Below are 23180 nucleotides of genomic sequence, written 5' to 3' on the forward strand. Positions count from 1 at the left end.
CAATAATTGTAAGTATCTCTTAAAATAACAATAATTAAGAAATAAACAACGTTATTTAGTGAACATGGCATTTTATCATTGATTCTGTTAACAAATCTATGTGAATTAAAAAGATATATTACAGTCTGAATGTTTACTTTTGATGTAATAGCTAAATGTCAAGGTCTAGGCTAATTCAGGGTATTTGCGAGTGGTAAAATGCAAATATAAGAAATAAACAACGATTATTTAGTGAACATGGCGTTATGAATAGCAACTGCTCTGGTGGCATATTTTCCATGATGCGCTAGCGCGCATCATGGAATATGCCAACAGAGCAGTTGCTATTCATAACGCCATGTTCACTAAATAACGTTGTTTATTTCTTAAATGACGACAGTTAATTGACCATGCTGAAATTCACTTGATGTTCGAGTCATCATTTGTACTATAAGACCTTGCAAATAAATAGATAGAATAAATCATAAAGAATTATACCTCGGTAAAAGGATTGCCCAATAATTGTAAGTATCTCTTAAAATAACAATAATTAAGAAATAAACAACGTTATTTAAAAGGATTGCCCAATAATTGTAAGTATCTCTTAAAATAACAATAATTAAGAAATAAACAACGTTATTTAGTGAACATGGCGTTATGAATAGCAACTGCTCTGTTGGCATATTCCATGATGCGCGCTAGCCCATCATGGAAAATATGCCAGCAGAGCAGTTGCTATTCATAACGCCATGTTCACTAAATAATCGTTGTTTATTTCTTATATTTGCATTTTACCACTCGCAAATACCCTGAATTAGCCTAGACCTTGACATTTAGCTATTACATCAAAAGTAAACATTCAGACTGTAATATATCTTTTTAATTCACATAGATTTGTTAACAGAATCAATGATATGTTATAACAGTAATTCCTTTAAAATGTTATCAAAAACATGTTTTAATATTACATGTAAATACGTCAATTTTAATTGAGTTGGAGAAAAACACATGATGTATCGTATAGTGGTTTAAAAATCTATAACGTCATGGAAAAGTATATACAACGTTACACCTTTATGACGTCATAGTATACTGACAGAGCAATTGCGATTATAGAGAAATAATTGCAGCTCCTCCGTATGGGCTTACAGTGGGAAAGAACAATGGAAATGCAAATATTTAAGAAATAAACAACGTTATTTAGTGAACATGGCGTTATGAATAGCAACTGCTCTGTTGGCATATTCCATGATGCGCGCTAGCGCATCATGGAAAATATGCCACCAGAGCAGTTGCTATTCATAACGCCATGTTCACTAAATAATCGTTGTTTATTTCTTATATTTGCATTTTACCACTCGCAAATACCCTGAATTAGCCTAGACCTTGACATTTAGCTATTACATCAAAAGTAAACATTCAGACTGTAATATATCTTTTTAATTCACATAGATTTGTTAACAGAATCAATGATATGTTATAACAGTAATTCCTTTAAAATGTTATCAAAAACATGTTTTAATATTACATGTAAATACGTCAATTTTAATTGAGTTGGAGAAAAACACATGATGTATCGTATAGTGGTTTAAAAATCTATAACGTCATGGAAAAGTATATACAACGTTACACCTTTATGACGTCATAGTATACTGACAGAGCAATTGCGATTATAGAGAAATAATTGCAGCTCCTCCGTATGGGCTTACAGTGGGAAAGAACAATGGAAATGCAAATATTTATAATTATTAATTAATGACATGGACTGGTTTATAAAAGCAGGTGTATTAAACTGGATTTTCAGTATATTTCGTTTATGTGCATTCAAGTTTTGTATGTGCTTCACAAATGCTTACAGATTTATTTGGTTAACATTTGCATATTCGTATTTCATTCATAATATTTCAATATTGTCCGATTTTTTTTATATATTTTTAGGTAAACAAGATGCGTATTATATCTCCATGGTCAATCATTGCAGTGTCAGCAGCTCTGGCTGGTAATTTTCTTTTCGTTTCAAGCATAAAAATGACATTGCAAGCAAAATGAATTAGAATTTGTAACTGTTTCTGTGGTACTTACCGATATGTTAAAATATCTTGTGCAGCATCGATTCGAAGAGAATAAAATGATATGTGGTTAAACAGTTGTAGTTAGTATAACTCCTGACACCTACTTTGAGTGTGAGCAGTACCCAGGAGATCAGTGGGACCAGATAAATAAAACAAACAGGGAATGCATGAGGGAGGATGTTGACGGGGTGGATACAATGTTCTGCCGACACTGGGAATGTGCCCAACTTACGTGTCCAGAAGAGGAACAACTAACCTGGATGGATGGCTGCAAATCATGTCAAGGTATAATGTAAGACGGCTGAATAGTTGTGGCCATTTTTGGACACTATTTATCTCCTTTAATTGAAAAGCTTTTTATAGCTATATAGAAAAATGTTCAAATTGTAAAGATAAGAATTTTTCCTGTTAAATGTTTGAGGCAGGTTAATGTGTTGACCACCGAACATCCAACACAATCAAACCAATTATTGTTGTTGGTTCTAAATGTTTTTGATAGCACGCAAATACGCTTTTTCAAGATGACTCTGTTGTATGGCTGGCAGAATTACTCAATAAATCATCTCAAAGATTGAGCAAGCAGACAATTGAACGCTATTGGTAACGTTACATAACATTAAACTATAATTTGCCCTGCAAAAGAGTACTGCAATCTTGTGAAACAGTATGTGCATGTAGTAGTATATATCATCCACACTATTTAATATAAATTCGTGTTTATATCGCCAACTAAATTGCAAACCCCAAATTTGATTGTGTTTAGAAAACTAAATAACGAAGAGGTAACTGATTCATGTTTACGTTGCATTAATTGTAAATAAGAGCTTGGTCATGCCTAGTCATATGTTCAATGCATGCCAATAAAAAATCATTGTTTTCGTTTTTCAAATATGAATTAATGTATACTTTTCATTTATTTTTCATCGCATTTAATTTTGTTTCAGGATTTTGCTCCTCTGGTGGAACAATTTACCCAGAGGGTTCGAATTTTATCTGTGCGGACAACACCAATTATTGCAGCTGTATGGAAGGTGGTGGGTTTGCATCTACACAAATGGGATTCACGCGCCAAAAGTTTTGTAATGCTACTATCGTTGAACAGTAAATCAAAAATAAATCTACGCTTCTCATTCAAGGAAGAAGTAAACTTGAAAAATAAAATAACAAAAATAAACTATATACACAGAGGCAAATGCAGTTAAATATTTCATTCAACAAGTTTAAATATACATGCAAGACTATTCTCCATATAAAAACAAAACAAAACAAAAACAAAACAAACAAAACACACACTCAACAACAAAAACCCCTCAAAAACCAACAACCCCAAACTGTGTGTAAAACAAATAAATCTTATAAAACAAACAAAACACACACTCAACAACAAAAACCCCTCAAAAACCAACAACCCCAAACTGTGTGTAAAACAAATAAATCTTAACACAGCGTATCCAAATCAAATTTCTAGACAGTGCTTATATACATTATAAGATTGTGCGTTCAGATGAACACTTGTTAAAATCATTTCTAAATAAATCTACATGTAATGGCATTTGAATGCACAATGTCACCTTTAGTACAAGCACCCTGAAAATATATCAAAACAGTCTTATATTTCAAACAATTGCAAACGCCCCCGTATAAAGTCTTTCATAATGATTATTTACATTAGTCAAATTTATCCAAAAAAAAAAAAGTTTTAAATCATTCCTCTCCATTTGAACAACAGACAGATGTTACACACACAGGTCAATTCCTTCTAATAGTTCACTTCAATAATTTATCTTTCATGGTCACAATAATTGACTCCGAAATGAATGAATTTGGGTAGTTTTAACGAAATTAAATGCCCTTATTAATTTCCAATTTTGCGTCACTCATCGTTTTCGCTTGTGGCGCCACCTGTAAACAGGGGCCGAAGACTTGGTTTCTTCTTGTAGTTTTGTTCTTTTATCCTTCTTATCCTGAAATTAAAAGAGGAACAAATATACAAAAAAAAAAGACGAATTTACATCCAAGCTTGTTATCAAATCCTTGTATACATTTATTACTTGTAAATGTTGTAGATACAAATTAATGTTTGTTAGAATTTTATTACTTTTTTTAGTGTATCAAAACAAACTCTGTCACAGCCAAAGGATTAAGATAAAGTTTAGCAAGAAACATTATTCAGATGTTTTATGAAATTCAAAATTAAAATTTGGATCAACAAGCATACTAGTTAACAAATTACCCTGAAGGCAAACAATACTAGTAATATTTCCTTTTTATATTTTCAAATTCTTTACACGAAGATTATTTTGTATTACGAATTCAACAATAATTACTCAAAAGGGATAAAGATGCATTTAAAAATACTTACGATAAAGAATAAAATGTTATATTCATTATGAACAAATAGTGAAAATGTCATTATGAGCAAATAGTGAAAATAAATATTAATCAGACGCGTAAGTATTTGATAAAAGACCATTATTCTTAAAATCTGGTTCACAATTACTGAACCGAACTAGCAAATCACAACCTGCTTGACTCTTTAACCCCCCCCCCCCTCCCCCGTAAGCAGTTGTTCACAAACTGAGCCAAAGCCAAGCGTCCAGATGTGCGTGCATTCAGGATCCAATGGTGCATTTACGGTGATTAATGTACGTATTTTTGGGCAGCCATATCCTGAATGTAGCTAGGTTGTTAGGATTTTGAATCATTTAGGTGGGTTTTTTTTTTACCAATTAGTTGACCAATTTACATAACTGAACAATTTATCAGATAACGTCATAGTCTAAACTTGACACACTGTGGATCCCCAAGTGTTTTAATTTCTGTCCTAAATTGACCTTTCTGGATGTATGAATTCTGACGGTCATTTATATAATCACGTGATACAAAACATAGGTAATAACATAATAAACATATTAAATAATTTTTTATCATTACAAAAGTATAAAAATGAGACAATATTCAAACAAATAGAGCATAGGCTTAGTGAGAAAATTCTGTATTTTGTCGCAATTTTTAAATGTCCTTAAGTGCAGTCATCCCAATTGATTAATGCATGCGTTCATTGTTTGACTGTAAATGCATTCATTTTAACATAAAAAAGAAAAGATTGCATGTTTATAACTCTGCATGATGTGCCTTTCTCTATAATAAATATAAGTACTGGTAATAAACAGCAGCGTTAAAAAGTTCATCAAGATATGAACTTGGTTGGTACCTGATCAATTATTCTGAGAAGCCCTTCAAGTTCTAGAGGATTTGATCACGTGACCAACCAAGTTTATATCCTAGTTAACTTTATTTAACAATCATGTGCTGTTTTATTTCTTAAACTAAATATCTTGATCATTATACCCCAGGATCATGAAGCAATCTCTGCATATTTTTTGCATCCTTTTCACTAGTTTTATATACCGCTGTTCTTTTTCCTCTAACACTTTCTGTAAACAAATTTGGAAATCTAAATACAACAAGATATATGTGAGCCATTGCTCACTAGCAATAACCCCGATCAGGAAGTTGATCCCACTAAATACACTGTAACATGAGTGTGTTAGAATTTCAAACATCTGCAATAATTAGTTGATGAGAAATCTTTGAAGAAAATTTGATTGAAAATTTACGCTTAAAAAAACCCCAAAGTCGTCATTTAACAGGAAGTTGATTTGTACAAAAATAGATCCCACCATATGGTATGGCTAAAAAGAGTGTCTTTAAATTTCAAATATCTGCAATGAAAAGTTGATGAGAAATCTTTGACGAAAATTTATTTAAAAAATTAAGGCTAGAAATAAACAGTCTTCGTTTAACAGGAAGTTGACGTCCGATTGGTACAAAAATAGATCACACCATAAGGTATGGCTAAGTAAACGGTGTCTCTTAAATTGCAAACATCTGCAATGAATAGTTGCCGAGAAATCTTTGACAAAAATTTGTTTGAAAATTTAAGAAAAAAATATACAACGTCGTTATTTACCAGGAAACCGACGACCGCTTGGTACAAAAATGAATACCTTAATTGGTATGGCTTAACAAAGAGTGTGTCCAAACTTAAAGTACCTGCAATAAAAAGTTGCTCAGAAATCTTTTGCAAAAATTTCTTTGAAAATTAAGGCTAAAAATAACTGACTTCCAATTGGTACAAACTCCCTCCATATGGCATACCCAAGCAAAGAGTGTCTTACAATTTTAAACATCTGCAGCAATGTTCTAAATGTTTTGCCTCACATAATTATATTATATTTGCATTACAATAACTCATTTGTTTAAAAATTGTATACCCCTTTTCCTTTTTTCAATTAATTTTAAGCAAACACTCCATTTCAAGATGACTCTGCTTTGGAACAGGACAAAATTATAAGCGGACAATTGAACTATATCGGTTATGTTATATAACACAAAACTAATGTAATTTGCCCTGCAAGGAGTACCGTAATAATTGTGAAAAAATATGCGTGTAGTAGTATCCTAGACATTATGATTGTAAAGTCAAACAAGTTGTTCGTTGCAACCCAAATTTGATCTTTTCTTAAGAATAACAGTTTACTTTCAACTATGCTGTAAATGATTCATGTTGAATGAACTGTAAATGAAAGCTTAATCATACTTATTTATACGTCATGTGACTATTTTCGTTATTCAAATTACAAAGTTTTAATTTTTCATCGCATTAACACTATTTTAATTTTTAGGCTTTTGTTCATATGGTGGAACATTTACCCAGAAAGCTCGAATTCTACATGTACAGATAACACCAATTAACTGCATGTATGAAAGGTGGTGGCTTTTCATCTACACAATTGGGATTCACTCATCAAACATTTTGTAATGCTACTATCGTTGACCAGTGATTAAGAAACCAATGTCTCTCATTTAAGAAGGGAGTATAATTTATTTCAGGTATATTTTTTTGTTCGTGTGTATTTTATATTTGGTTTTTATGGATGCAGTAATTGATTCTAAGCGGTTTCAGAATCATCTGGCATCTTAATGACTTATAATAAGGAATTTGATTAAATCTAACGTTGGTCCATGTGAAGTTTTGTTTCCAAATGTTTTGATTAATTAAGTTTTATTATTTCTAAGTTTTTGTTATGCTGCTTAACCACATACATGTACAGCCTCACTGAAGAATAACTAGGCCAATCTTTACAACAATAAAACTTATTATATATGAATTAACTAATCTTCAATAAAACAGAAAAACATGGTGAAATGCACATTTTCATTTAATGTTACCATCTCCTTACATCTTGAAAACATGAGTCTATAGGAATAAATCTCGCCCAGTGTGGACGAACGTGGCCATATTGTTGTGAACTCAAAAAATGAAATAACAAAATTAAAATAAACCACATACATCAAGACAAACAATCTACTGAAAAATACAGTAAAGTTATTTATCTTATTCAATAAGATCCGTTTGAAAATGTGCAATAGATGTAAGACTATCCTCCATCAAGAAAAAAGATACGAAATGTGTGTAAAACAATTTAATTTTAACAAAGCGTATCCGAATCAAATTTTTCAACAGTGCTTCTACGCATGTACATATATTATTGTGCGTTCAGATGAGTCCTTGTTAAAATCATTTCTATATCTACACGCAATAGCATTTGAATGCACAATGTCACCTTTAGTACAAGCCCTATAAAAAAAATATATCAAAACAATATGGTATTTCAAACAATTTATACACATACACATATAAGTCTATCATAATGATAAATTGCCATAATCAATTTATCAACGTTTCAAATTATTCCTCTCCATTACAACAAATGTTACACATACATGTCCAACCTTTCAACAGGTCACTTCAATAATTTATCTTTCATTGTCACATGTATTCATCACCAAACGAATGAACTTGCCAAGTGATAGTTTTAACGAAATTAATTGCCCTTATTAATTTCTCCATTTTGCGTCACTCATCGTTTTCTCTTGTGGCGCCACCTGTAAACAGGGGCCGAAGACTTGGTTTCTTCTTGTAGTTTTGTTCTTTTATCCTTCTTATCCTGAAATGGAAAGAGGAATAAATATACAACAGAGACGAAATCACATCTAAACTCTTTCCAAAATCCTTGTATACATCTATAACCTGTACATGTTGTAGATTTACTTGTCAAAAAGAATTTTAAGATGGAATAACACACCTCGAAAAAGTCATTTAGATGAACAGTAAATTATTTGATTATGAAAGATATAGTGATAAATAAACCGTACATGTGTCAAATAAGCGTAAAATTTGTAGATTTGAGATAAAAAATGAATACCTAAATAAATATAATACAGTACTAAGTAACAACAAAAGCTCCTGCAGGATTTGAACCCGGGATGTATGGATCACAAGCCCAACACATTCTCCACTTGGCTATGGATCAAGTTACATGTCGATAAAATTCTTTTATTAAAATGAAATGTCGTTTCGGTCAATGATCAGCCAATTTGTAATTATCTTATTCAACCTTAAGGATGACGTTTACTCAGAATGAAAAAAAAATCCACTGATGATAATGAAAAACCATATATTGTGTGTTATAGTCCTTTGCTTGTATTGTTATTTTTCACTTTCAGAAAAGTAGGTCAATGACCTACTTTTTGAGTTAATGGCCATTGAATATTTATTGAAAAATCAAGAAAAATCCCATAAAATTTTACACTACGATTGAGATTTTCTTAATCAAAAAAATATCACAAATAATTAAACACTTTAAAAAATAAGATACACTTTATGAATGGTAGTGGCACTAAATAAGTACACAACATTAAGATTTCAGCATAAATTTTTAAAAATAATTCAGTCCGAATTTCCTCTATCATTTTTCAAATCCCTTCCCATTTTTTATTCAATTTTACAAAAAATTGAATGATGATAATACAAAAACATTTATGGTATTGAACTACTTAAATTGACCTTATTCTGTTGGCATAAAATTTATATGAGGTCAATGATCAAAATTTTGAGATATGGTGTCTTTTATCGTTTTTAAGCATTTTTCAATATTTTTATTATTCATGCCATCAGATTATTTTTATGAATAAGTGATGTAAAACTAAGGGAAAATATGCAAAATTACATACATTTAAATATAAAATCCTAACTTTTAATATTAGACTACTGCCAAAAAACTTTTAGCAGAAAACAAAATCTGCAAAATTTAGTCCGAATTTTCTCTGTTTGACTCAAAGTCAATTTTTGTTTGAGCCTAATTTCATAATAAAGTAAAACTATTCAATGTTTTGTCAATAATAATTCATTTCATAAATACTTTTTGTGTTTAGAACAAATTTTACTCATTACATTGAACTTTATAACAATCGGAATTTGAGAACTCAAACCCTGAGTAAATAACACCCTTAATACTATTTATCTTGTGGACCAATACAAACTCGGCCACTGCCAAAGGATGTAGACAATTTGAAAGTTTTGCTAAATTATTTCAAGAAACATCGTTCTGATATTTCATTAAGTTCAAACTTAAGAATAAGACCAACTTAACATCAAGACTTCCGAAACTACCAGTTAACAAGTTACTTTAACACAAAAAATGATAATTTCCTTTTATATTTTCATATTCTATTTGCAAACATGTATGCATTACAAATTCAACACCAACTCGTCAAAGGGAAGAAAATACATGTAAAAATACTTAAAAAAAAAATAATTTCATTATGAGTAAATATTGAAAGTAAAAACAAATCAAATGTGGATTTGATTGGTGAGGGACCACCATTCCAAAAATTTGGTTCACAATTACTGAACCAAGCTAAAAACTCCCAAACTCTATGTCTCTTCACCCCACCCCCTCCAAGAAATTGTCCACAAACTGAGCCAAAACCATGCATCCAGATGTGCGTGCATTTTGGATTCAATGGCACTTTACGATGATTAATGTATGTTGGGACAGCCATGGCCTGAATGTAGGTTGTTCGGATTTGGAAGCATTTAGGTGTTCATTTATCATAATCGACCAACTGACATAACTGATCAATCTGTCAGATAACAACATACATATGTAGTCTAAATTTAAAACACTGTGGAATGCCCATTGATTTTATCTCTATTGACCTTTCTGTATACATGTATTATGTCATTTATAAAATTATGTGATGCAATAGATAATAAATCACATAAATAATCTCATTTAATAATTTTCAATCATTACGGAACTCTGAAAATATGACGATTTAATAAACAAATAGAGCATGAACTAATAGAAAAAAAAATAGGAAAAGGGGTATACAATTTTTAAATCAAACTGTTACTCCATCAATAAATTACTAGTATTCTTTCATCTCACATAAAATAACTTATTTTTATTGCAGTTTGATTGATTTTTAACTTCAGAAAATTCTTAAGATTTTGCAGGAAATCCCCTGTTGCGATGCTACCTCTGTCAGAATGAAGTTGAAAGTTTCTAATTAAAGAACTATGCCGAAGGACCTTTATGGTGTTAAACAACAAGATAAAATTATCTTTCTATATTACCATCACCTTTTGTGTAGTAGTGAGGAGGCAATGTGTTTGAATATTATTGTTATGGTAACACACAATTTGCATGAACTAGTTAGTGAATGACGAATGTTGGACGGTCACATTTCTATTTCCAAATCACTTACAAAAATGACCTAAATTCATACGTTGAATTTTTTTTAAAAACCAATTTCAGTCACAAGAAGAAATTAAATCCAACAAACCGTAATCAAATATTTTCATTTGCAAATATGTTTCCTTTCATAAACCTACACTGTATAGAATAGCAAATCATTCTTTTTTGTGTAAACGTTTTAATGATATCACAATAATACTGCATGTGCTTATTGTTTGATGGTTGCATTATTTTAAACATAAAAACAGGTTATGCTAATAACTCTGAATGATTTGCCCATCTCAAACATTAATATAATTACCGGTAATAAACAGCAATGTTAAAAAAAATCACCAAGATGTTCACTTGGTTGATATATGATCAAATCTTCTGAGAAGCCCTTCAAGTTTTAAAGGACTTGACTAAAAGACCAACCAAGTTCATATCCTGGTGAACTTTTTAACATGTGGTTTACTTCTTAAACTAACTATCCTGATCATCAGATTGACAAATAAATTGCCAACTTACCATTAAATTTTTCTTCATTTCCATTTTCTGTTGAATAACATGCAGATCCTTTTCTCTCTGTATTCGTTTCACTAGTTCCCTGTATCGCTGCTCTTTTTCCTTTGACACTTTCTGGAAACAAATTGGAAATCAGATACATTAACGAATACTGTGGAATCATTAAAATTCGTGGGGGCCAATTTTCGTGGATTGCTTAAATTTTACAGGTTCGTGGGGAGGTAATTTCGTGTATTTTCTTATACCTACAAAAGGGAATATGACTTTAAAGCCCTAATTTATTAATTCGGGGAGGATGTTAATTCGTGGATGAGAGGTAACCACGAATTCCACGAAAATTGAGCCACCACGAAATCTAATGATTCCACAATAGTGATTTACACCAATATCTACTAACTATGATATCAAAAGCAAGTTTATTGTCCCCTAAGATAAGGTCCCCTAAAGAGATCTTTTTTGTATTATTTCTAAATAAACTTTACTTGTCAGAAAAGCGAAGTATTCAGCCATAATATCATCATGTAACTCAGAAAAAAATTATGAGATGAAACACAAGGAAATTGAAGGCTGCCAGAAAATACATATATATTTTTTTTCATTATTTACCATGAGCGAATATATATGATTGCATAGATCTGAAAGTGTTTCATTGTAGAGGTTGTTTTAAAACTAAAAAGCAAATTAGTTCATTGTGTTGTTTTTTTCATTTCACCTTCTACATTTGTCATATACAACTAAATCTGTAAATAAAAGCATGCTCAGTTTACCAAGTTTTCATGTTTTCTGTACATGTACAAAAAACAATACATGTATGTACTTCAATGATGATATTTTTCTTAAGCTATCAAAAATTGAAAGAAATTTTTACCATTGAACAGATCTACTAATAAAATGATCTTCTTTAAGTTTACATTTACATTAGTGACTTACTTTTAGATCTTCTTCATTAAGGTTGCCCCGTAGTTCTAACTTCTTCAGGCTCTCTAATGAGGACCGATTAAACCGCCGGTTCACAAGGGAGGGATGAGTTCCAAAGTGTTTTGCTGCGTCAAACTCTTTCACTAAAAAATAGACAAAAATCAAGATTTGCACACATGAACCTCCTAGCAACTGTTAGAACAACCCTGTATTGAATGAATCCTGTGTATTACCTTCTTTGTCCGTGTCAACAAAAACAATGTGTTTGTTTTGAGGAGCGGTGTCATTGTCCACAAGATGGAGACTAGATTTTAGTCTTTCGATTTTCTGGAAGTAAAAATTTCAACATATTATCAATAAATAAAATGTCATAACTTGTAAATTCTGTAGATTAATTGACTACATTCCAAGATATACAGTATGAAAATATCTAGATTATATTACAAAATTTTCCTTAAAACACTGTTTTTAAAATATAAGTTGTTGTATTATAAATCAAGTTTCCTAAAATAAATACTTCCTGTATAATAACATAGGTCTTGCACATAACACTCAAAATTTTGTCCAAGATCTCGGTTTGAATAACTGGATTGATTACTGTACTATTCTAATACTATCTTAACACTTCAACAATATCAATGTTACATGTAGCAAAAATAGAGACCATGGTGACAATTTAAAAAACCCAAAACTGCTCTCTGTTGTGACAGTGTCTATGATTATAATTAGGGTAGGATCCTGGTCCTCTAAGGACCACTTGTAAAAGAAAGAGTTGCTGTATATATTATATATATCGCATTCAAGCTAACACCACTGAGTGAACATTGTGCTATTTTTAGATCTTGGAAAATCCACAACATTCGATAATGGCGGAGTTGTCGAAAAAAGTGCATTATATTAAAACAAGAGGTAATCACGCCTCTATTTATGCATTTATTACCGATTAATAAACTAAGTTTCATAATATCTCAATCATAAGTCAAGTCCTTTAACGGTTAACCACGTGTGTCCCCTCGCTGAGATCGATGTCGGAGTTAGCGACGCTCTTTGTGGGTGCAAGAGTTTTTATGAAGATTGAACGGAATAACGACAATTTTACATCTACTTATCACTGTAAAGATGTGAAATAATTGAGAAAAGATTTTTTGCTTTATAATTAGTATGCATAGCAAGAAGCATGGCGGCACTGTGTGATGCATGGCGGGGGATCTTCAATGCATGGCGGTACCGCTATGCAAAAACTGCCTGGGGAAAACACCGATTTCATAAAGTTTCAAATAGATCTTGTATATACAAAAGCACTATCCTTCACTACAAATTTTTACTGTTCAATAAAAAATGTCTCTCTAATAAGCAATCACTTTTGTTTTGAAAAATTTAAAACAATTGCTATTCAAACTTGTCAAGTCAAGAAGTGTCAATCTGACACGTTTCTTGATATATCAGTTTTTGAAAATAAAAATAAAAATCCTAGCTAGCTAGAGGTTTAATATCCTTTCCTCTACTCTATGAAAAAGAAGAGAAGTTGATTTTTAGCAAAGATGGTAGAGTATGAAGATCAGAGCTAAAGTGACTCACATTCAGTTCTGAGTTCCTCTTCATGGTGACATATTTCTGATCCTGGGAGAACATGAGCTTGAGTTCAGCCTCGGTGTGAACAGGTTCTGCCTCCTCTTTCTCTTGGTGAACACCATCCTTGAAATGATAGTAAATAATTAATTGTACATGTGTACACATAAAATAGGCAACTTTGTAGATAAGGTATCAAATTTCTGCTTTAAGATTAAAAAGAAAGCATGTGGATTTTTTAAAGTCTGTAATTAATATCTCTCCCAAACACCTTTAAACATGTTTATTATAATTACAAAAATATTTTTACAAAACATAAAAAAACACATGTGTTTAAGAGGGTTGGATGGTCATTTAATCTCCTTCTAAATCAGAAGAAGATCTCCATATAAAGATACATATATTGAAAAATACTGAAATTTTAACACTAAAAATATTTGGAATTTTTTTTTTACCAAATAATCATGATAATTGATAGTTAATAGCTAAAAAAAAAATTCATTGAAATTTTAAGACGGATTGGATGGGTAATTTATTGACCGTACAGTCTCCTATAAACTACATGCTCATTGCTTTTCAAAATACTAAATATACATGTATAAAAAGCATACAAAAAAATATTTGCGTAATATCTTCGGAAGTCAACATGATGAATTTAGAAGTTGCCTGTCCATTTGTTTATACGATATGACATTCTTGTCATTACTCTGTAATGCTTACAAGCTTCTGTGTCTTGACCATGTTGAAGTAGAATTCATCTGGATTTCGATTTAAAGCCTTCCTTTTTAGCCTTTTAATTGTATTCTGTTTTCTCTGGAAATCTCTATAAACATGAATGAAGAAATGATAAATTTTGAACAATTATTAATAAAATAAAAATGTTGATGTTTCATCATTTTTACAATATCAAGGCTTCTTTGACTGTCTGTTGATGTCTATCTAATATTATAAACACAACCAAAGATAAGGATGCAGTGATCAACTGGCTTATTAAGTTTTGTTAATAGCATAAAGTGTAATATTTCTGGTGAACCTGGCTTTTGATACCAGTTATAACTTTTGTCAAAGGACTGGTCGAGGGACATAGCAATCATTGAACATTAAGTTTCATGCATAGGAAGTAAGTTACATTTAACAATTAACAATATATTGTAGTTCGAACTTCCATAACAATAAGCATGTCAATTATTTTAAATATAAAAATAAACAATGTCATTCATGCCTACAGAAGTAAGCATTGTCAATGTTAGACTCAATGCAAAATGATTGAAATTTGTTATAATGAATATAAAATAATACCAGGGACGTATATACTATGTGTTAGTATATACGTCCCTGATAATACATACTCTGCTCTTTCTTTGTAATCTTTTTTCTTCTCTAAAAATCCCAAGTGGGCTCTGCTGGCCGGCTGAGCAACAATAAAACGTTTTAATACACAAAAACCAGATACATATGTATAAGTACATGTATAGTGCATGTATAGCATGGAATAGTACATACTGTTTAGTAACACACACACAATAAAAATAAAATATTTATAGTATGGTCTATTTGTTCTATAATCAGACATTTTTTAATTTTCTTACTTGGGGCCCATTTCACATTCTATTTCTTCTCGAAGCAAATGTTACATTGTAAAATAAAAACAAATTTCATAGACCTTATATAGATCTGTACATTTCTGGCTTATAATGTGCAATAGAAATATAATCATTACCTGGCTCCGTTCCTTGTACGACCGTGCATGGGATTTACTTGCTTTCCGCAATGATGCCATTTTGAAAATTACCAATAAACTTGTTTTTGTGTATCACGTCACACGTGTTGTCAAACCTGTAAACTCAGAGGAAATTCGAATGCACCAAACAGGAAGTGAAGAAAATATCCAGTCGTACCTAAAGTATTCGTATCTTATATAACTGTGTAAATGATATTTTTTTCAAAGAAAAGTGTGCTATTACTATATGGTTTTCTTCTTTGATATAAGATGGCATTATTTCATAAAACACCTTACAGCGGAAAATAACAGTGACCCTCTCTACGAAACAAACATCATTAATTTTGGCAAGTGGAATTTTTCTGAGCATGCTGAACATTTTTGCATCTAACTAATGTGATATTTCCAAGGAAAATAGATATCCCATATTTCAAAATATACTTTTTTCTGCAATGGGAGCATGTACTTTTGCCAATTTTCTTGCCTTTCAGGTATTTTTTATATAATTTTACTATAGACTATGTAATTAAATTACAATATAATCATGGCTACTGGAAATAAAATAAGAATTGCCGTATACGTAAAATGTAGTTTGCAAGGCTTTGTAAAGTAAAGTAAAACACAGGAGGTTCAATCTCATGTAGTGAAACTTTTGACTACGAAACATTTAACTCCAAGAGAGCTACATGTATTTGAAATTCTGAATGCCCTAGATGTCTGGAGATTTTTTACTAGCTATTACATACATTTTCAAAAAAATAAAGATGCTGAAATGTAAGTGCAATGTATAAAAAACCAAATTTTGTACGACCCCTTTAATTCCGTAGCGAGACACGTCGACGATTGCAACTAATGAATTATAATGTAACGTAGAGTCGTGGGTTATTTGTTTATTCGCGTGATGTAATTTCTTGGATGCATCGATTTTCAGTTTCAGTTAAAAATATATAAAAATTTATTATATAACTGTTTGTAAATTTGTTTTCGTCGAGGATGTAAATTCGCGAAGAGGGCTACCCATGAATACAACGACGAAAAAATAGAGCAACCATGAATTTTAATGATTCCACTCAGTAGTCTCCTTTTATTAATGCCATCAAAAATTGTATAAAAACATGTAATTATAGAGACAGAGCTAGGATTGTGAATTGGTTAATAATAGACGATATAACATGTATAATGACACACCTGCATGTCATTTTCCTACATGTATACAAATTCACTTCAAGCAACAATACATCAGAAGTTCTACAACGAAAGAGTTGTTCTGTCGTACTATTTTAAAATAAAAGTTTATTAATTACATGCAGGATGTGATATAGCATAATATTAAGATGTACAGGCGGGTAATTTATCGATTGCATTGGAACCCGATACTATAAACTTTAAAAGTATTTCAAAAGTTTCATTGACCACCACACTTGTCTTTGTTGTGACAATTAATCTAAAAAAAACTTGATTGTTTTTTTTTTTTTTTGGGGGGGGGGGGGCAACATAAACACTCATTTGGTCTTATGCATATGTTTGAATTTACTATAGCATTGAATGATTTATTTTTGACGTCGTCGTGTCAATAACTGCCGTCAGGTGAGCAGACAAATTGAATAACGCGCGTTAGCGCGTTATGATAATTTGTCTGCTCATCTGACGGCAGTTATTGACACGACGACGTCAAAAATAAATCATTTAATGCTTATATTTACATTCCCCTACTGAAGAAACCAATTGTTTACTTAAATAAATCGATATAAAGTGCAGATCACGGAAGGAGTAAATTAGTAACAGCAAGAACAGCTGATTTGTAAAACCGGTTTAAACTGGTTATAACAGAGACATTTGAGATGAGATCGACGAGCCTGAAAATATAATCCATGAAAAGTAACTATTGAAATTTTGGTTTTAACAATAAAGTCAACTGTTTTGTTGAATAATTATAAAACATGGTGTTTTGACAACATTTATGAAATACATTTTTTAACCGATAACATAGAAATCACTGTTTGAGAACTACTTATGTAAATTACTTGTAAATTCATACGCAGTGAATAGGTGTTGCATTTAGAGGCATTTAAACATCACGGAATTTAATGGGAAAACACAGTAGAATGTAAATATAAAGAAATAAATTGGCCATGGCATTGTGTCTTAAACTATTTAGTTATCCAACCTTCAAATCATGAAACATGTGCATTAAGATAATTTCAATTTTTGCTGATTCTATTAAAAACACGTTTTAAAAAGCATTTATTATACTGTAAACTGATCTGTTGTACAAATAGCTATAGGTAAAAATGATAATCTATATTGTATTATTTTACACCAATTTTATCAAAATCAGGTCATTGGTATATGAGGTACAGTTAAACATATCAAATATATACAAAAAAGCACAAAAACATGCAAGGATCAAAAGTACATGTATGTAATTAAAAAATGTAAACTACAATATGTTATGCATGGTCTTAGGAAGAACATTTTTGAAAATTAAAACTTTTACTTCAGTGACTGAAATGAAATTAATTACCTTTGAAAAACAAAGTAATGGTTATGGTATTTAGACTGCTTGTAATGTAAAAGTATTAAAATTAACGACATTCGACTACTTCTATGATCTTTAACATGTACAGTTCTTCAGGGGGTAGCTGATATATAATATTTTTCTAACTACATTGGGAAAGAGAACTCCAAGGCCTTTTGTGAAAATGACGCTGAATTTATTGTTGTATTTTTTGGGTATTTATTTATTGTTGTATTGTTGTTTCCAAAAGTACAGGTGATCAATAATCATATACAATTGAAGTATTACTAAAACACTCATTCTCTACATCCACTCGTTAAATTCATCTTTAGTTAATATAATATTTAAATTACACATATTTGATTAAAATAACTCACCAAGTATAACAGCAATATAAACTAATAGATAATAGTCGGGTTAACAAGCTATGAAGCCGAGTCATCAACCGTCTGTCTTGGGTGGTGTCGTGATATTAAATCAAAGTTCGTGCTAAAAATTAGATTTTACAAAAGGACATGCGCTCTCACTCACTCAAACCCGAAAAACCAGTTTAACATACCCAATCATTCACTGATCCATCCGCAAAACGTAACCACGTAACCTCTCACACTACTATCATACTATGAATGATTGTATGAATGAATGAAGCGGCGTGAATGTAAACAAATGAACAATGGGAAATGAAAACATGAAATGTTGATATAAATGAACGCAAATATGATGCATAATTAACTAAAATAATCAATCCCGTGACACAGTTTTTCGGAAAGGGATATCGATGAAGTGATCGAATTTGATTAATAAGTTAAACATATAATTATAACATATTTACAACGGCTGAGTTTTGTACAAATCTATCCTGATGATGCGAATCAATATGTAAAAACGTCGCAAGATTACTAATAGTTGTCTTTTTAATTCTAGTATTTCAAATAGGGTCGATGTAATTTGTTTTAAAAAATAGAAGCAATGAAACAGTTTTACACCGAATTTAATGATTACTAGTATTCGATCTTACATAATTAACAAATATCAAAGCAGCAAATGAAGTCGAGTCGTACAATATGAAGAACATGAAATTTCAAGTTCTTTTATAAGTAATATCATATACCAACACTTGACATCCATGTTCAAAGGTAACGAGTAGCTTGTCGTGTAGAATTGAAATGCTTGTAGGTCTATCGTCTAAGTATAGATCTGTTAAGCGAGTTCCTTTGATATCGAAGACTCCTATTGAATAGTTATGAAAGTTAGATATGAATATGTTGTAATACTTGTCAAAGGAAATCGATCCAGGACTGCATTGAAGAGTCTTGAAAATGTTGCCGTTTGCGTCAATCAAATAAACCCAGGCATTTGCCCTGTCAGATACTGCATAAGAACCATCCGGGAGACAGCAAGAAAACCACCACCAAGCTGGCTGTCCATTGGGAGACAAGTATTTTACAGACACTTTCGTCAGTAGGCCCTTCTTTTGAATGACAATGGCGTTGTTCTCTATCCAAGTTAACCGGTTTAAACTTGGAAGAGACGAGAACAGACAGGAAACGTTAGGTAAAGTTTTTTGCGGACTTAATTCACGTGTAAAATTTGTCATCGTTTTGTCACGAGTTAGGCATGCTACACCTTCCCCCCAAACAGAAACTGCCAACGGTGCGACAACTTTAACATTTTTAAATATTTTGCCAGAAGATAGTGAACAAATCTTCAATTTTGCATTTTCTGTATCTAGGCCAATAAATTGATTATTATCTATCCACGCAACACCCGAAAATCGTGGCTCATATTTATCATCATCTACAGTTAAGTCTAAACTTTTCATAAAGTTGATTTTATATTTTCTATCTCTTTTTTCTTCGAACTTTTTAAAATCTTCTTCTGTCTGTGTAGCTTTTTCAGAAAAACCAAGAAAATCAGACGAATTTTTCATCTTTTGGAAAATATTCTTTTTTTGCTTCTTTTGTAAACGGTTCGGCATTACTAAATAACAGTTCCAACCGTGGTTCAATTAACTTTAAAGATATGTCTAGCGTTTCGTCAGATAAACAAGCGCTTATGTTTTTGTAATCGTCATTTCTAGCGCAGTTTTCGAGACTTTCCTGGAGTTCATCCAAGGAGAAAACTATTTCAGCATTCGAGCCACTCAGCATGAATTCCGCATATTGTAAGGCTTGCCTTATAGTTTTTCTTTGAGTAGACACGCTGTTCAATCCACTTACAAGATTCCTCGATTTTGGTAAAAAGAAATCTTCTAAATCCTTCAACATTTTGTTTTTTCCTTTATCAATTCTACTCACGGCTTCGGAAGACTTCTTTATAATTTCACTCTGTATCCCAGTCATCTCTGATTCAAGTTGGCCTTTTCTTGATACAATTGAATCAATAGTTTGATTCAACGTGCCCAATTTTGCTTTCAATTCTTGGTAAAGAATTTTTAAGGCATTTCCTTTTTCTTCTCTTAATTCATCCATGCTCTTAAAATCGTGCCCTTTATGTTCAAGAACAACGCAATTTATACATGTCAAAATATGGCATGGTTTACAATAGAACTTTAATTCTTCGTTCGAATGTTTAGGACAACACGCTTTGAAGCTGGCCATGAACATTGCGTCATCATATTTCCCTGTTTTTATTTCTGTCAGTGACACCACCTGATGATTGATGGTCAGAGTTGTAAGAGTGTGAATATCCGAACATACTTTACACAGAAAGTCTGAACAACTTATGCACTGAGCAACCGCTGGTACGTTTTTCTGTAATTTGAGGCAGCAAACCGCACACACTGGATTTGTCAAACTTTCGGCCCGTTCTCTAAAGAAACAAACACGATTTTGCAAGTATATGTTAGTTTTCATTTCTTGTGGATTTACATCAAGAAATGTTTGACAAACAGGACATTTCTTAAGATTGTCATTTACGTGTTGCTGCTTGAAATTGTCGACAAGACACTTTTCACAGAAAGAATGTAAACAGGGCAGTGTTTTGGGGTCTTCATAAAAAAAAGAGCATAGAAAACATCTCAAGAGATCTGTCTGTGAATATTTTGATCCTAACTCCATTCTTCACACCCGTTAATAAAACGTATGCAATGCAAGTCCTCGATGAGTCCCTGTTACTGAAGATAAGTCATACTGATCAACAGGAAACATAAAATTTGTTCCTAAAAAAGATATTAAAATATTGATATGATTTATTTTACTTTTGAGTAGCTAGATCACAAGCAGGAATGCTTAAAAGAATGCTGTCAATCTTATAAAGCTCACAAGAATTCAAAACTATTTTATTTAGTCGCCATATTAATATATTTGATCGTTACTTAACTGCTATTGAGGAAACTTGACTCGTGAATAAAGATACAGCCGGTTGCGTAACAATTGGGTTATCGAAATGTTATAAACATGTACGTAAATGTACAGTACTTTTTACAAAATTAACGAAGAAAAAGAGCCAAAAACTTAATTTCAATAGAAAAAATGCTTAAGTATAGCAGAACTTAACACTTTATCCAACACATAATAAAGAGGCGATGATATTGGATCCAAATAACTAGCAACGTATATGTTTTAGTCAATTGAATAAGTAACAGCAAGTTGAAGACTTGATACAGTGTAGCTTTCTGTAGGTCACAATCTCATTACAATTAGTTATCACCACTAGCCTTTAAAGTACTGATAATACACTTTGTATAATAATTTCAGCATATAATTATGCTAGATTACAGGTAGTTTGCGTTTAATCTGTTGTAGATAATTTTATGTGCTATAATGATAGCAAGGTTTGCCATCGTCGGCAATTTGAAATTTTTAGACTTCTCATCTGCCTAGGTTTTATGTCGGTAATTCTTGCAAAATAAATAGCATCAAATGTATCTCTTTCCCTCTTTGATGTGTTTACCTGCTATTTTATTGTAAAACAAAAATATTTAAACGATAAAAAGGAACAATGTCAAATGCATGTGTGCTTAATGAATGAATCACCAATCTGAAAATCTGAAATTAATTGAGGGAAAACTAAAAATATATTTGAGATAGGCACAAATAAAAATTAAAGTTTGTAAACAAAAACTCAATATTTTATATTTTCGACTTTTTAAATTCTAATAGTGTTCATTTCAACTCCTCAAATTGTCTAAGAAATCAAAAATATTATCTTCCGAAAAATAATGCACCAAACTACGCCAAATAGCTTTAAAAACGGTGAGATTTTGTTCAGATACCTCAAAATAGCCTGCTCAGCTAAAGGTGACTGTTATGGATTAGATCACATGGTTCTGATGTTATCTGCCCCAAACAAACAAAATAGAATACGACAATTATAAAGTTTGAGCCTCTCTTAAATAAAATTTTTTTTGATCTAAATGCTTAATCATCGTCAAGCTAATACTGACTGTAGACAGTTTTCAGTAAATAAACATGACCAACAATTTCCTTTTCACCATTTTGATATAACCGATTGCATAATGTATACAAAATAACAATATGGCCGACTTTATTAAAGGTAAACAAAAATATAATGAAAAAGACATACTACAAATTTGCGTAAAACTTACTATAAACATGTCTGAATGTAGTGAATTAACAAACCTCAATGATTTCTTTAGCTTCAAAGGGATATAGTCCGAAGTCCTTTGAGATTGTAAAACAATCATTATTGCTTTAACTAATGTGCGATAACTCGTGCTCAACAGAGGGGACAAGTTGTATTTATTATGCTCGACAGGTAACTACAAATAGAAGTAGGTCACATTGGCGACTAGTGCTTGGATGAAAGAAAAACCCTTTAAAAAACACGAAAAAGCACGCATTTTATAAATGTTTTTTTGAAATATTATCCTACAACTAAAAATGTTTTACCAACATTTATTAAAGATATAGTAATCTAATTTTTCTACACGTAAAATCCATATCGATGGGTTATTTGTTTACGTATGAACCATAAACTGAGTTTTAAAAAAGTGAATACGCTATTCTCTAATGCAGCATTTATATATTAAAATGCCGTATCTAAGGATACCGTCATTATCAATCTTTCAGGATAAAAAGGACTTAAATCTCAAATGTCCAATGATTTGATTTCTTTCGAAGTCATACAGCCAACAGGTCGACCTTTGGAAGTTAACTTGCAAAAGAGTAACGAGAGAAGGTAAAAAAGAGCAAAGCTTATGATTTCTACTCGAAACACGTTTCTAGTATAAATATGCTATCCTTATGCAGTACTTGAGGCTTTATGTACCTTTGATATCGCATGGGTTGCTCAACGGTAAAGCTCCTCACTAGAGTTGCAGGGATCCC

General features: G+C 31.5%; 1 protein-coding gene and 1 long non-coding RNA gene across 2 annotated transcripts; one reads left to right on the plus strand and one right to left on the minus strand.

Annotated features, from left to right (window-relative positions):
* Window positions 1-1911: 1911 nt before the first annotated feature.
* Window positions 1912-3188, plus strand: LOC105324691 (uncharacterized). Its single transcript, XR_010709723.1, has 3 exons — window positions 1912-1978; window positions 2127-2336; window positions 2996-3188. It is a non-coding gene; the product is annotated as an uncharacterized lncRNA (long non-coding RNA).
* Window positions 3189-7852: 4664 nt separating this feature from the next.
* LOC105325674 (probable U3 small nucleolar RNA-associated protein 11) lies at window positions 7853-15533 on the minus strand. The gene is made up of 8 exons (XM_020066115.3): window positions 15372-15533; window positions 15001-15062; window positions 14372-14474; window positions 13661-13777; window positions 12316-12409; window positions 12095-12225; window positions 11168-11278; window positions 7853-8065 (listed from the first exon to the last, which is right to left on the minus strand). Exons 1-8 carry the CDS (start codon window positions 15429-15431, stop codon window positions 7979-7981), a joined length of 765 nt encoding a protein of 254 aa, XP_019921674.3. The 5' UTR covers window positions 15432-15533; the 3' UTR covers window positions 7853-7978.
* Between the last annotated feature and the right edge of the window lie 7647 nt (window positions 15534-23180).

The sequence above is a fragment of the Magallana gigas genome, chromosome 9 (genome assembly GCF_963853765.1).
Source record: "Magallana gigas chromosome 9, xbMagGiga1.1, whole genome shotgun sequence".
Classification (NCBI taxonomy): domain Eukaryota; kingdom Metazoa; phylum Mollusca; class Bivalvia; order Ostreida; family Ostreidae; genus Magallana; species Magallana gigas.